This window comes from Typha angustifolia, chromosome 1 (genome assembly GCF_048772165.1).
Source record: "Typha angustifolia cultivar Huaian chromosome 1, ASM4877216v1, whole genome shotgun sequence".
Classification (NCBI taxonomy): Eukaryota; Viridiplantae; Streptophyta; class Magnoliopsida; order Poales; family Typhaceae; genus Typha; species Typha angustifolia.
Genome location: NC_133239.1, coordinates 2,254,216 through 2,267,403, shown reverse-complemented (window position 1 = coordinate 2,267,403; position 13,188 = coordinate 2,254,216). Strand labels below are relative to the sequence as shown.

Here is a 13,188-nt window from a genome sequence, read left to right as displayed (position 1 = left end):
GTTTGAGCTTTGTATTGACCGAGTTCCTGCAGCATAGACCCTTCTCTCTTTCTTTCTTCTTCTTCCTTATCGCCGTCGAGGACCGTTCTTCTCTTTAGGGTTTTTCTTTAGGGTTTTTCTTCTTTTATATAATTTTTTTTTTCTTTTGGTCTAGTATATATATATATATATATATAAAGATAAAGATAATGCGGATTTAGTTATATATATATATATATATTCCTAATAAGATTCTAATAAGGATTATCATGATGTTTATCTTTATTTATCTTTTTATTTTATTTTCGGTTATTACACTTCTCCCCTTCTCCTTTTCTTGGGCCCAATAAGGTTTTCTCGGCTGATTCCGTGAACGGGAGCCGTGCACCAGGGGAGGAGGAGAAGAAGGTAGAGTAACCAACAATGCAGTGAGTTCCTCTTTCTTATTGGTGCTTTTTCACTTTTGTTTTCCTTCATAAGGAAAATTGCGGCTTTGGGCAGTTGGCTATTGCCGGGCTTGTTTGTTTGAGTGTTTCTTGCACCAAGAACTTCTTGGGTGCTTCTCTATATCTCGTGAAGCGATTCCTTCTTGAATAAACCTCGTCTCAGAACACTAATATTCATACAATCTGAAGTATCATATTGTGGCAGCACCAATGCAGGTACGGATTGTAAAGGAATAAGACATGCTTTGGACTACTTTTTCACTGTGAAACGGGAACTACTTCGTGACAACATCAATAATTATAATAAGTTCCTTCAAATCATGGTGGATTTCGATAAAAAGAGGTTTGCAGCCTGTACGTCCTCAATTATATCTGCTATGATTCGATGGATCATCAGGTCTAAGGTATCTGTTTGATCGGTTGATGTGTTTGCAGGATCGACTACCGTGAGGTTACTGTAAGGCTAAGGGAATTGTTTAAAGACCGCCCACATCTGATCCTTGGCTTTGAGAATATGGGAAAAAGGGAAATATCCTCTGACAACAAGTCTCTAGAAATGAAGGATGCTCTAGATCTTGTTAACAGGATAAAGGTATAGTTAGATTGAAATAACTTCTCTCAATTTTTATATTAAACTTCTGAGCCAGTGTTTTTATGTTTCTTCTTTTCTTCCTTTGTGTTCTCATCGGCAGGATCATTTTCGCAATGATCAAGTCTCCTATAGTTCATTCTTAAAGACTTTATTTTTGTACATCTCACAGAAGAAGACTGTTGATGATGTCCATCAGAAGGTTCTTTGTCTTCTGTCTAAGCATGTGATTTATGGTGGCAGATCTACATATTTATAGTGATCTTAATATTTTCTGTTGCAGGTGGAGTTTCTCCTACGGGACCAGCATGATTTGCTCAAGGAGTTCAGGCGATTCTTGCCAGCTAATTTAGCAAAAATGCCTCTGCCTCATCAATCATCTGGTATAATTTCTAAGAGTCATGATGGCAGAATGGCAATGCCGAATCATGCTCAAGGGGATAAGGTTTTTATATTAACTGATATGACGAATTTAACACTCATTCCTCTAGAAGATGAATGTCGCTTCTCTACCTCATTTCTCACCATCTCATTGTGCATCACTTGTTTTCCCAGGTACACAGAACATGTAACATGGATGCTGATTATAACTTGAAAACTGGTTATCTCCACTTAAAGGATGTCAGAAATGAAAGTTCTGCTTCCCAGAATGCCAAAAAAGATTGGGGCAGGAGAGTGCATGGTTCCAATGAATTAACTATTGAGCATGGAAAGATGGATACTGACAATGAACTATCCAAGCAAAGATTAATCCAAAGGGATGAAAGTTTCATGGCTGAGCATCTTCAGAAAGGTGATCAAACAAATTTTAACTTTCTTTATGGTGATAATAAGTGCATCTGGGTAGCCCTTGGTTCATTATTCATAGTAACCTGCATATTTGAAATGTTTTCTTGTTCCCTTGTCTTACTATTTGCATATTTGGAGAATTTTACCTGACCCACTAACAAACTATTTGTGTTCTTAGCTGCTACAACCTTTTAGATTCTTCTATGTACGAAAATCCTCTGAACACTAAGTCACTAACTGCTATTTATATTCAGTAGGTTTCTGAAAGAATAATATAAGAGCTAATATAATTAATTTTGCCGATATAAATTGATAAAGCTTTATTTGGCAGAAACAAAATGATAGTAGTAAGGTTGAAAAATGTCATCACTCTGTTTCTGTCTGGCTGATTAGTTTCTTTCATTAGAAGCTTCAACTTCCACCTGTGATACCAAGGTCAGAAGAAGCTTTTCTTATTCAGGTTCTGCTGCATAATTATTAGCCATATTGCTCAGGAAATCTGAATACAACACCATGAATTGTCAGGTGTTACTCTGAAAAATAAAACATTATTGTGAGGTAAGATTCCTATCATAGATTTATCCTAAAAATTATTTAAGATTTCTTCTTAATTTAATCAGTAAATAAATAATGTGAGGGTCATTTTGCAAATTTATGGTGACTTTCTCATCCACATGTCTGCTGTTTTGCAGATTCCCTTATTTCTTGATAAGCGCATATCTTCTTGACTAGATAACTAATTTTGGAACAAATCTATGAATTATTCTGGATTGTAATAAGGCTTCTTAGTTCTTACTTCCCTTTATTGGGGAACTCCCATCTTGCACACCTTTGATGTGCAACCTTATTTGCTTTATATACTAACAGTTTCTTTTTGCAATAAAGAATGTATGGCTGGATCAGCCAAGGTAGAAGACAAAGATGGCAATGTAAAGCATGAATGGGATAAGATGGACAAAGAAAAACCCCATCAAAGAAATAGTGATATTGAAAAGAAGAGTATTAATGAATTATGTAATTCTGTTTCTACAGATACAGACTTCCAAATTCGAACTTCCATTGCAGATGACGAGTTAGTTTCAGAGCTTGCTCTCTCAGCATATCCGCAGTGTAGTCCTAGCTACCGTATTCTTCCTGAGAATGTACAATCCTATCCTTCCAGATTTTAACTAAATTTATTTATTGCCTGTCTACTTATGCATAATGATTGCTTGATTGCAGTATCCAGTACCTCTGGCAAGCAACAGGACTGAAGCTGATGCATCAGTTCTGAATGATGTTGTGATTTCTGTGGCTTCTGGAAGAGAGGAGGATTCTGATATCATAGTAAAAAATAAATATGAAGAAATCCTATGCAAATGTGATGATGACAGGTGGTAGTGTAAATCTTTCGATGTTTTAAGTTTTAACATGTATGCGGTTCACTTTATATGTGGACAAGATCTAGATTTTTTTATGACGTTCTTTATGATTAAGTTGGGAATCTTATTTTCTTTATTAAGCCCATTTTTGGAAGGACGAACTTGCATTACCAAGTAGTATGTTCGGATATTTTTACATGTAGTCCTTGTGCATATGATTCTGATTTGAATTGATGTTCTTCTCCAATGTGGAATGCCGGCAGGTATGAGTTAGATATGCTGCTAGAATGGTTGACTGCAACTTCTGAGAGAGTGGAAGAGTTGTTATCCACAATGAAATCGGAAAGCTTGGTCCGTGTTGAAGAACACCTTACTTGTTAGTACATTGCCATGCCTGAAAATTTTAATAATTAGAATTGCAATTATACTTTTGAGAACATTCTTATCTGGTCCTTATCTCCTATTTTTTCAACAGCTTTAAACATGAGGTGTATTGAAGGTTTATATGGTGAATATGGTCTGGAAGTTGTGGATATTTTACTCAATGATGCCACTACTGCATTGCCTGTCATACATGCTCGTCTAAAGCAGAAGAAAGAGGAGTTGGCAAGATATTACTCAGATTTGAGTACGGTTTGGGTAAACAAATTTGCCCAGATATATCAAAGATCACTTGACTCCCGTAGCTTCTATTTCAAGAAACAGGATGTAAAGATGTTGAGTACAAAAGGTACACCGAGAATTATATCAATTACATCACTTGAGTACCTTCATCGAATGTTAGATAGTTGAAAATTTTCTATAGGTATTCCTTATTTTTAGATCACTGACATCTGGGATGCACTCTTTGCTTTCTCCTTATCATATGTATCCATCTTGTAGATAGCTTCTTCTCTCTGCTACTGTCATGCAATTCTGCCACGTATCAGTTGAGCATCATGAAGACTTACTCTGCTAGTAAAGGCATTTCAAATCTAGCCAAGAAAAGGCATTTATAAATCAAGGGTCCTTGCTCGTTTCTGCAATGTAAATTGCCCTTGTCAAGAAGAGTGACTTTGATGCAAAGTGAAGTGTTTGTACATTTTTCTAAGCCATAAAGCCCCAAAGGATTCATGATTTCTTACTCTTCTCATTCTATCATTTGTTTGCAAAAACCATGATCACATATTTTGCTCCATATTTATGTTATGTATAGTCTTGTTAACATTTGATTTGATCTACGTTTTGCATCAATGGTAGTTGGTCCAAATCTCCCTTTCCTATGCCTTTCTCATTATGGCTTCCATTCTCCAACATCTTTTTCAGTCACAGATCTGTATTTCCCATGATATCTTTTATTCAGGATCTCGCTGCTATACTTATAGTTTCCATTGATGTGAAACCAGATACTTTTACTTAATTTCTTCTATTATTTCTTATTATATTACATTGTTTTTACCTTTTTTCTCCTACATTGGTTTTACCTTGTTTCTCCTACTATCTCTTATCATACTGTTCTACTTTCAGCTTTGTTGGCTGAAGCTAAAAAATTTAGTGAGAAGAAGAGGGAGGAAGATGATGTACTTCTTCACACTGTTGCCAATAACCGACAGCCTAAATCTTCTGTCATGGAATTTTTCTATACGGATTTAGCAATTCATGAGGACTTGTATGACATTATTAATTACTTCTGTGGTGAATTCTGTACATCAAAGGAGCAACTGGATATGATCATGGGGATCTGGACGACTATAGAGCCAATACTAGGTATTTTTCGTCCTACAAAGGGTCCAGAGAATAATGTTGCTCTAACTATCAATAAAAGAGTTTTTGACAATAGTAGAAAATCTATCCACAAAAATGGTAATGGAACAATTAGGGAAAAGTTCACTGCTTTTGATGAAATAGATCCTGAAAGGAGTGGTGGTGACAACATTCAGAAACAACCAAAATATTCATGCAAGACCAGATTGGCACTTGAGTGCAAGGTAAATGACTTCTATAAGCCTATTTTTGCATACTTTGTCTCATAACATTTATAGCGTTTTCCTCGGCTCCTTTATTTTTTTATTTTTTGATGAAAGGTGAACTCACTCTGTTTCATTCATTGAGATAGCCTGAAAATATTATATTGCCCATTTGTTGCAGCTGATCATTTATGTTGACACACTTGTATGTTGATTCTTTTTTTGGTGTGTTATTTAGATAAATAACATGGGAACAATTAGAGTCTTTCTTAAATTCACTTTGAACTATATTCTAGTCTAATTGCCTTCTATACTTCTAATTCACTTTGAACTATACTTTGTTTTTTTTCTCCCCTAGGTAAATGGAAGTTCAATAAAACTTGCATTGTTAAACCATGGCTACACTGCTGAAAGAAATAGCAAGATTTATAACTATCATGGAGGCTCTTCTGTGCATAACACCTTCAAAATAGAAAGAGAAGAGCCCGAGTTATCAACAAGCAGAGAAGAGAACAATCCCTTGGTTATTGAAGATGCCCTAAATAAGGTGCCTGAAATTACTGATTACACTAGCAAACACCATCGTGTCAGGACAGGAAAACTAGTACATCATGGTGAGCCAGCAGGAGAGGGTAATGTAGATGATGGAATCCCTGGAACTTTGGCAAGAATCAGTTTAAATTTTCCTGAGGTTGGTGGAAATGACTCTGGTGGTGTATCTGGTCACAGTGAGGATCTCTCTTGTGAAGATCATTATAACAAGGTGGGAAATGCAAGCCAGGACGTAAACACAGAATGTGAAAATGGGGCTGGAAAAATGGCTCATACGCATGTTGGAGGAGAAAGAATGCCATCAGTATCTACAGATTGTTGTTTTGATGCATCGAGACCACTGAGAGAGCATAAATCCAAATTTTTACATGATAATGAAGACCAGTGCTGCAGGGTATTCTATGGAAATAGTTCGTTCTACGTGCTATTTAGGCTTCACCAGGTCATATAGTTTTTCTTTTAATTGGTAGACTGATAGTAATTAATTGTAAAGACTAGTTTTAACTGTTTCTTATGTTTGTATTAGCAGATTTTATATGAGAGACTACTTTTTGCCAAGAAGAGTACATCAAGTGCTCATATAAAACATGGGACTTCGAAGGAGACATCTAGTCCTGATTATCTATATGACAAGTAATTTATATTTGAGTTTTATACAACTTTATCCAGTAATTTATATTTGAGTTTCTTATGTTTCCTTTTATTTTTTAATGTGCAGATTTAAGCTCTCGCTATACAATCTTCTTAATGGTTCTGCTGACAATTTGAGATTTGAAGATGCTTGCCTATCTTTACTAGGAAATCAATCTTATGTGCTTTTCACACTAGACAAGCTGATCTACAGAGTTATCCAACAGGTACTACATTGTGATTATCTAGCTTTCTTGTAGTTTAAATGCAAAATTCAATAGCTTGTTATTTTGTTTTGAACATCCAGCTCCAGGAAATTGCATCAAATGACAAAGACAACAAGTTGCTTCAGCTCCATGTATATGAGAACTCACGAGGACCTGGGGTATTCAGTGACCTTTTCTATTACGAAAATGCTCGGACCCTTGTTCATGATGAAAGCATGTTCCGATTTCAATGCGTAAGTTCTCATGCTATGGGCTCCTCAATGACCCTTTCTGTACTGTTGAAAATTCAATAAATAAAAAATCACCTGGTTCAGTATTAGTCATAAATAGTACTTAAATAACCAAGAGTTTGCAGATAAATGTGGTAAATCATAAGAAGAGACATGTGACAATTGCTTCTCTACTTTTTACTGCAATTTTTGCAAATGGTCAGATCTTTTTCCTGTGTTAGTTACTGTTTTTCCCTCAAATTATGACATTTTGTTTACTTTTGTAGTCTTTGGACCCAACAAGGTTATCCATTGAACTGATGGAGTCTGGGAATGAAGAATGCAAAGAAGTTGCTGCGTCTTTGCAACCAGAATTTTCAGCTTATCTGCATAATGATTTCTTGTCTAATTGTTCCGAAAAGGAGATGCATAATATTTTCCTTAGAAGGTGCCAAACTGTTGTAACATAATTGGTGATAATCTAATGATGGCTGTTCTCTTCTGACATATTGTAAATGTTTGTAGGAACAAACGCAAGTTGGAGACAGTTTATGGAATATCTGATACCAGAAGTTCCATGGAGGGGGTTCGAATCTCTAATGGTTTGAAATACAGGATGAATAGCTCATATAAGGTACAGAACATAGAGATCTTAAATTGTACTTCAACTTGCTACATGTTCTTGTCAACCCTATGAATATATCTTTTGGCATTTGCTAATTATCATTAATTGCATGTATTGCAGGTTACTTTTCTGCACGATACAGAAGATCTCTTCATCCATACAAGAAAGAAAAGGAGACAGCGATATGGTGATCAAAAGCAGCCGTCAGAGTTCTTATTTGCGAGCCATAGAAGATTTATTAATCCAGATGGGAAAGAAGAGGATGCACCTGTTTGTTGACTTTTGTTTCTTGTTGCAATCAGCCATGTTCGCAAATATGCTCCAATTATACACTCTTTTTTTTTAATCATATCCTGTTAGATAACTAGGTTAGATCAGGTCTAAGCTTCTTTTTGAGAATATTCATCTTGTAATTCTAAATAATTTAGACATTACTTATGTTGCAACATCTTAAACGAAGGGAAATAGGATTTACTTTTTGAGATCATTTATACACCTGAATATGTATTCTTTGTGCTTCTTATAGTAGGATGCCATGTGGAAAATAATTTGCAGAGCTCTACCATCCCCAGAATTTGTAGAACTGCAGAATATAAGTTGACTTATGCTGGAAAGTGATGCACCACAGAGATAGTAAAAGTTCACAACTTTGGGCTAGCATGTACAAAGTAGTAGTTATAACCCCGAGAACATTTGGTTAATTGGTTGTCTATATAAATTATATATATATATATATATATATATATATATATGTACATTGTTTTGCAACATCTTTGATGTGGGTACTTCTCATAAAGCATCTGAAATTAGCATCAATGCCAATACAAGTGGATTACAAAACAGTTTCATGTAAAATATATATATAACTTTTTATTCATTTCTTGTGCAAAATAATATCCGTCGAGTCTACTTGTTCCAAATACAAGCAATTTTTCGATCTTTTTTTAGAAAGAGTTCCTTTCAACTGTGGCATCTCTCTCCCGCTAACCTTTACTTACTTCAAGGGAACGGAAAGATTCTCTGATCCCTATCCAAAAATAGATAATAAAAAAAAAATCCAGAACCAGATTGAGAACTTCGAGCAGACACCGATGAATAATATTGACTGCCGTGAGGCCATACAAGAGTCGCGACCATGGAAAAAAGAAAGGCCGAATCGAGATTGGATTCCCTGATGTGCATTCCTCTTCCAACAAAGAGGAGAATCCGTCCACTCATCGAAGTCTTGTCTCCGGTAGGCGAGAGGAAGAGGGACAGAGAGCTGACTGTAAGGGTTCTTGGCCCTGCCGATTGAGGTGGAAGAAGGACGGATACAATAACAAACGGGAGTCCCCAGTGGATGAACGACGGGGCTTAGAATCCACCATCTTCTTTCCTTCGTTCATTCTGTAGAGAAAACTCTGTATGAACGAATGGAGAACAAAAGGATTGTTCTAGCTTTGTTTTTAGACCACGTTCTAATTTTATCAATAGGCGAACGATACTCTTTGTTGCTTCTTTACTTTTGTGCGAACTTTTGTGTTGGCTAATATCATTTGATTTGATGGACCATTTGCAAAGAAATAAAAAAGAAATTCATTTCTTAAAACTCATGTTTTTTTTTATAGATGCTCACATATAAATTTAAAACTTAGTGATTTCTATAAATCTATAATTAAACTGATTAAATCTTACCGAGTAGTTTTGAGAGTTATCCATAAAAATAAAAATGAAAACATTTTCACCAGACGAGCATGCGATAGATTCAATCATGACCGCCGAACGTATGCGATGCATTAGACGTAGGGATCGATTAACTTCCGCGTGGGGAAGATCAGAGATGGCATCGAATCGAACGCACGAGTCCACTCGATGGACGTGCAGGATGCGCAAACGCGATTAGGGCGGTTAGGTTTTAGGCGCGGAAGTTATAATTCAAGAACACAAAATAGAACAAAGCAGCGCTTCACTGAGGTATCCATCTATCCCCTCTCTCTCTCTCTCTCCACCATGAGGATCCGTTGTCTCATTTTGTTACTAATAGCATCCCTATCCGAATCACTGGACCTCAAGAAGGTTCTCAGAACTACCACAACAGGTAATTTATTGTCACTTCCCAGTTATTCAAAGTTCGGTTTTGATGATTGATTGTTGCAGCTGGGAAGCCTTTTATGCCCGCGCGTACCATTGCGGCTCCTCTTATCGGACATGACGGAAGGTTCATTGCTTGTTCTGGAAAGAATCTTCTCTCATTTGAGAGAAATGGATCGGTTGCGTGGGCTATTCCTGTCAATTATGCTTGCAGACAAGATATTTCCCCAGTTAGTGATGAAAGAGGAAAGGTAGACACTTTATTAGTTACGAATTTCTTGTAGTCTTTTGAAATTTTGCCAGTCTAGAGCTTTAGTTAATTTGCAATGCCAATGCTCTGATGTCTTCTTTTTTTCTTTCTTTTGGTTGATGGTTTTAATTGGGTCCATTTTGCAGATATATTTGATAGCAGAAGGCAGGGTGTTGAAGATAACTCCATCGAGAATTGGCAGTACTGAGTCTCCATTGGAGATATTCTTCAGTCATAATTCAAGTACCATGGTGTTGGAGGACATTATTGGACTCTCGATTAGTATCAGTTATTCGTCGTTATTTATTACTATTAGAAACCGTGGTCTTTTCTCATTCTTGTTGCGTGGTGAGCTACTATGGAGCGCTGGCCCTATGCTTTATCGGTTTGGTTACCGCCAGGGCTGTAAGGCAAATATATCAGATTGTTATTTTAATTCAGCCCCTGTCATTGATCAATGTGAGGGGACTCTTTATGTAAGATCTCATTCCCTTGCTTGTCTTTGTCAGACACATTATATCTTGTTTCATTAGAATTCTGTGTGTTTTTGTAGTCATATACAGCATAATTTGTGTAAGGATCAGTATTTCTAACGTTAGATAAATAGGTTTGTGTTCATTTATGGTTTGATGATGTTGGAAGTGCAGCAGTACTGCAAATAAAATTGAAGCTCAGATTGTTTAATTTGCAGATATCAAACACCGCAGGACAACTTTATTCGCTGTATATCCGCAGTTCTCAATTCAGGTGGATCCAAGATTTCAGTGCGATCGACAATTCAATGATAATCACACCTGGAAATAATGGCCATTTGTATGTCAGTTTTCCAAGAAAGGCTCTGCTGATGTCTCTCGATGTTTCTACTGGAAATATTTCATGGCAACAGAATGTTGGTCCCTTAAGTAGAGAGAAAAGCTTGCCAACTGTGGATTCCAATGGTGAGAAACCATTGAAGTTAACTATTAGTTTTAACATAGATAGATTTCATACATGTAGTGTGGAGTGTTTGCGTAACTTTGTGAATACTTTGTGCTATCTTTCAATTTTGCAACATTACTTCCGAAGCATGTGAAGCTCCTATCTGTCTTTCTCTCTGTGGAATGGTAAATTAACAGATGATTGACAATTTTATGTGAAACTGTCAAAAAAGGTTGGATATCCATTGGCTCTTTGGATGGTACCTTATATTCAATCTCGCCAAATGGGGATATGAAGAAGTTCCTTCAAGCAGCTGCACCTGATTCAGTGATTCATGTTAGTCCTGTCCTCGACTGCTCTGGGTTTGCAGTGTACATCTCGCAAACAGTGATGGAGGAAAAATCAAGTCGTACAATTGGCGATTATACTTATATATCTGCAACAAAGCCATTAAGCATTTTATTTACTTTGCTTGCTCCAGCTACTGGAACAATCTACTGGACTGGAAAGTATCCTGGTAACTCTTCTTCATATGTTGAACTATTGATATTGGTTAATGAATGTTCTTTCATCATAGCTTCAGTTCCGTAAAACGCCTAAAGGATTTCATAATAGTGTATTGTCACTATATTTTGAGAGAATTTATCAGGTGAAGTGTCGTCCTTGTTGTCCGAGAGTGACCTACACTACTTCACACTTGATGAGAGGGTTCTTCTTACTCTCCTTTCAGCAGGAAGTAAGTCCTCTTTCTTTCTGTGCCTTACAACTATTGAATGTATCATGTCATTGTTCTTCACAAATATTAGTCAAACAGAAAGATTTGACCTACAGAAAATAAGAAAGATGACTACAGAACAGCTTAAGGTGCTTTCAGGCTTGGAGACTACTACATGCTCATAAGTCATAAATACCAATTTGTGATACATAATCTTTTTTGCTTATGAATGTTTGTCCAAATCCTTCCCATTTAATGACGTAAACTTTAGACTCATTGATTTGTCCTAAGTACTCACTCAGTCAAATGCTAAGAACGCAAAATACTTACCCACTTAGAAATTTGAGAGCAGATTCAGATGGCACTGAATTGATACATATTCTGAATTTATACAGGGATTGGCAACAGTTTACCATGTTACACTACACGTAAGTGGCTATAATCTCATTAGTGTAATTTCTTACTCTTTGGTCTAATACCATCATTAACTTCCTATCAACTTACCAGGGCAAAAAATTGCTTGGACCTGCTCACAAGCAAGACCAAAATCTATTAGAACTGATACAGGTGAAGTACAATTCAGTTTGCTCTTGCTTAAATATAAATGATCTATTTTAGCTTCAGAAAGTATGATCACCACCTCAATTGATTGTTTCTCTTAGGCGATGACAAAGAAATTATGCTGTTCCTTCTTTTCCAATCTGTATTCTTAGTAATACTAGCATTAGCTGTCCGCTTTTGTTGTATCTTTTGGAGGAAGAGGAAGCTCCAAGATAACGGGCTCCAGAGATTCCTGGAGAAGAGAGTAAGTACATGAACTCAATTATGAACTCTTTGTTGTCTAATTATCTGATATAATAATTTGATTACTTTCTTTCCTCCAAACGCAGCGGTCTCTTCACAGTAAAAGGAAAACACTGAACAAGATGATCTCTAAGCTAGAGCTAAAGGCCGAAGATGATAACACAACAAAAGAAGGCTTGGAGCAGTTGGGAGAAATAGTGAAAGTAAAGGAAGGCGTTGAGAGAAAATTATCCACCTCTTACAGCCTGGGTAGGGACAGAATTAGCTCAAAGCAGGGATCTATATTGCCATTGTACAGTGGCAGGACTAATAGCCACTCATTCCACAGCTCAAGAAAAGAGAGTGTCACTATATTTAACACATTTAGTGACACTTCTACTTCAGAAGAACAAAGGAGCAACAGCGGGGATGACAGTGACAGTGACGGTGACAGTGACTTTAGCAATAGTAGTCATAGCTGCAGGGAGATGGAACTTAAAGTGATATCAAAGGAAGTGGAGGAAGCTGGGGCTTCCACAAGAGTTGTGATGATAGGGGGAGATCATGAGGAAGGTCAATCAGATGCCATGGTATTTACAAACCCAATGGATATCGAACATCAGATTCACAGCAATGTGCATTCACAAGGAGAGGATCTTCTGATGGAGCCGCTGCAGGATAGTGTGGCTAAGAGAAGAATGTGGTTAAAGAGGAGAAGAACCCTATCTTCAACTAACTGAACTACCATCTAGAAAAAGCATAAAGAAATCATGGATATAGTTAACCATAACATACTGTTCTTCCAGCAAATGACCATGCTATACATTTAAATGTCAATGTTTAGTAGACCTTTTCCCTTATATTTCAGTTTTGAGTTTAGATCCTAATCACATCTATGCTCTGTGCTTTCGACCATGTAACTATTCCATCATAATGAAGTAGGCGCTAAGGCGTTGTATCTCCTCCCTACTTATTTGTTCTAACTATAAAATACAGTGGGGTTTGCATGTCCAAGATTTGTTTCAGTTCTTATTACTCTGATGGCATAGATTGCAAAAAAAGTCATCTTTTGTACAGAGGTTAACTGCTAGTGGTATTT

The 13,188-nt window shown here is 36.6% G+C and overlaps 2 protein-coding genes across 6 annotated transcripts; both read left to right on the top strand.

The window, feature by feature from the left end:
• The first annotated feature begins 307 nt into the window (after positions 1 to 307).
• Positions 308 to 7,828, top strand: LOC140767677 (paired amphipathic helix protein Sin3-like 4). Of its 5 annotated transcripts, none has more exons than XM_073107945.1 (18): positions 308 to 387; positions 631 to 768; positions 861 to 1,017; positions 1,118 to 1,216; positions 1,298 to 1,459; positions 1,570 to 1,807; positions 2,836 to 2,945; positions 3,025 to 3,176; positions 3,428 to 3,540; positions 3,640 to 3,894; positions 4,671 to 5,131; positions 5,469 to 6,104; positions 6,192 to 6,295; positions 6,381 to 6,519; positions 6,600 to 6,752; positions 7,016 to 7,176; positions 7,254 to 7,362; positions 7,474 to 7,828. In XM_073107945.1, exons 2-18 carry the CDS (start codon positions 746 to 748, stop codon positions 7,630 to 7,632), a joined length of 3,231 nt encoding a protein of 1,076 aa, XP_072964046.1. In that variant the 5' UTR covers positions 308 to 387; positions 631 to 745; the 3' UTR covers positions 7,633 to 7,828. The 5 variants fall into 5 exon arrangements, with proteins under 5 accessions (XP_072964046.1, XP_072963889.1, XP_072963808.1 ...); XM_073107788.1 differs by having other exon boundaries at positions 348 to 407; positions 2,869 to 2,945; XM_073107707.1 differs by having other exon boundaries at positions 348 to 407.
• A 1,496-nt stretch (positions 7,829 to 9,324) lies between these two features.
• Positions 9,325 to 13,010, top strand: LOC140764776 (protein GAMETE EXPRESSED 3). The gene is made up of 10 exons (XM_073103526.1): positions 9,325 to 9,430; positions 9,490 to 9,674; positions 9,820 to 10,149; positions 10,365 to 10,611; positions 10,824 to 11,108; positions 11,241 to 11,327; positions 11,702 to 11,734; positions 11,814 to 11,873; positions 11,969 to 12,111; positions 12,197 to 13,010. The coding sequence occupies exons 1-10, from the start codon at positions 9,343 to 9,345 to the stop codon at positions 12,827 to 12,829; spliced, it is 2,091 nt and encodes a 696-aa protein (XP_072959627.1). The 5' UTR covers positions 9,325 to 9,342; the 3' UTR covers positions 12,830 to 13,010.
• The last annotated feature ends 178 nt before the right edge of the window (positions 13,011 to 13,188 follow it).

Coding starts and splice junctions, on each gene's coding strand:
- LOC140767677 (XM_073107707.1), top strand. Junction 1,460..1,569: donor ATCATGCTCAAGGGGATAAG/GTTTTTATATTA, acceptor TTGTTTTCCCAG/GTACACAGAACATGTAACAT. Junction 3,895..4,670: donor AAAGATGTTGAGTACAAAAG/GTACACCGAGAA, acceptor TTCTACTTTCAG/CTTTGTTGGCTGAAGCTAAA.
- LOC140764776 (XM_073103526.1), top strand. CDS start 9,343: ATGAGGATCCGTTGTCTCATTTTGTTACTAATAGCATCCCTATCCGAA. Junction 10,612..10,823: donor GCCAACTGTGGATTCCAATG/GTGAGAAACCAT, acceptor CTGTCAAAAAAG/GTTGGATATCCATTGGCTCT. Junction 11,328..11,701: donor TACTCTCCTTTCAGCAGGAA/GTAAGTCCTCTT, acceptor GAATTTATACAG/GGATTGGCAACAGTTTACCA.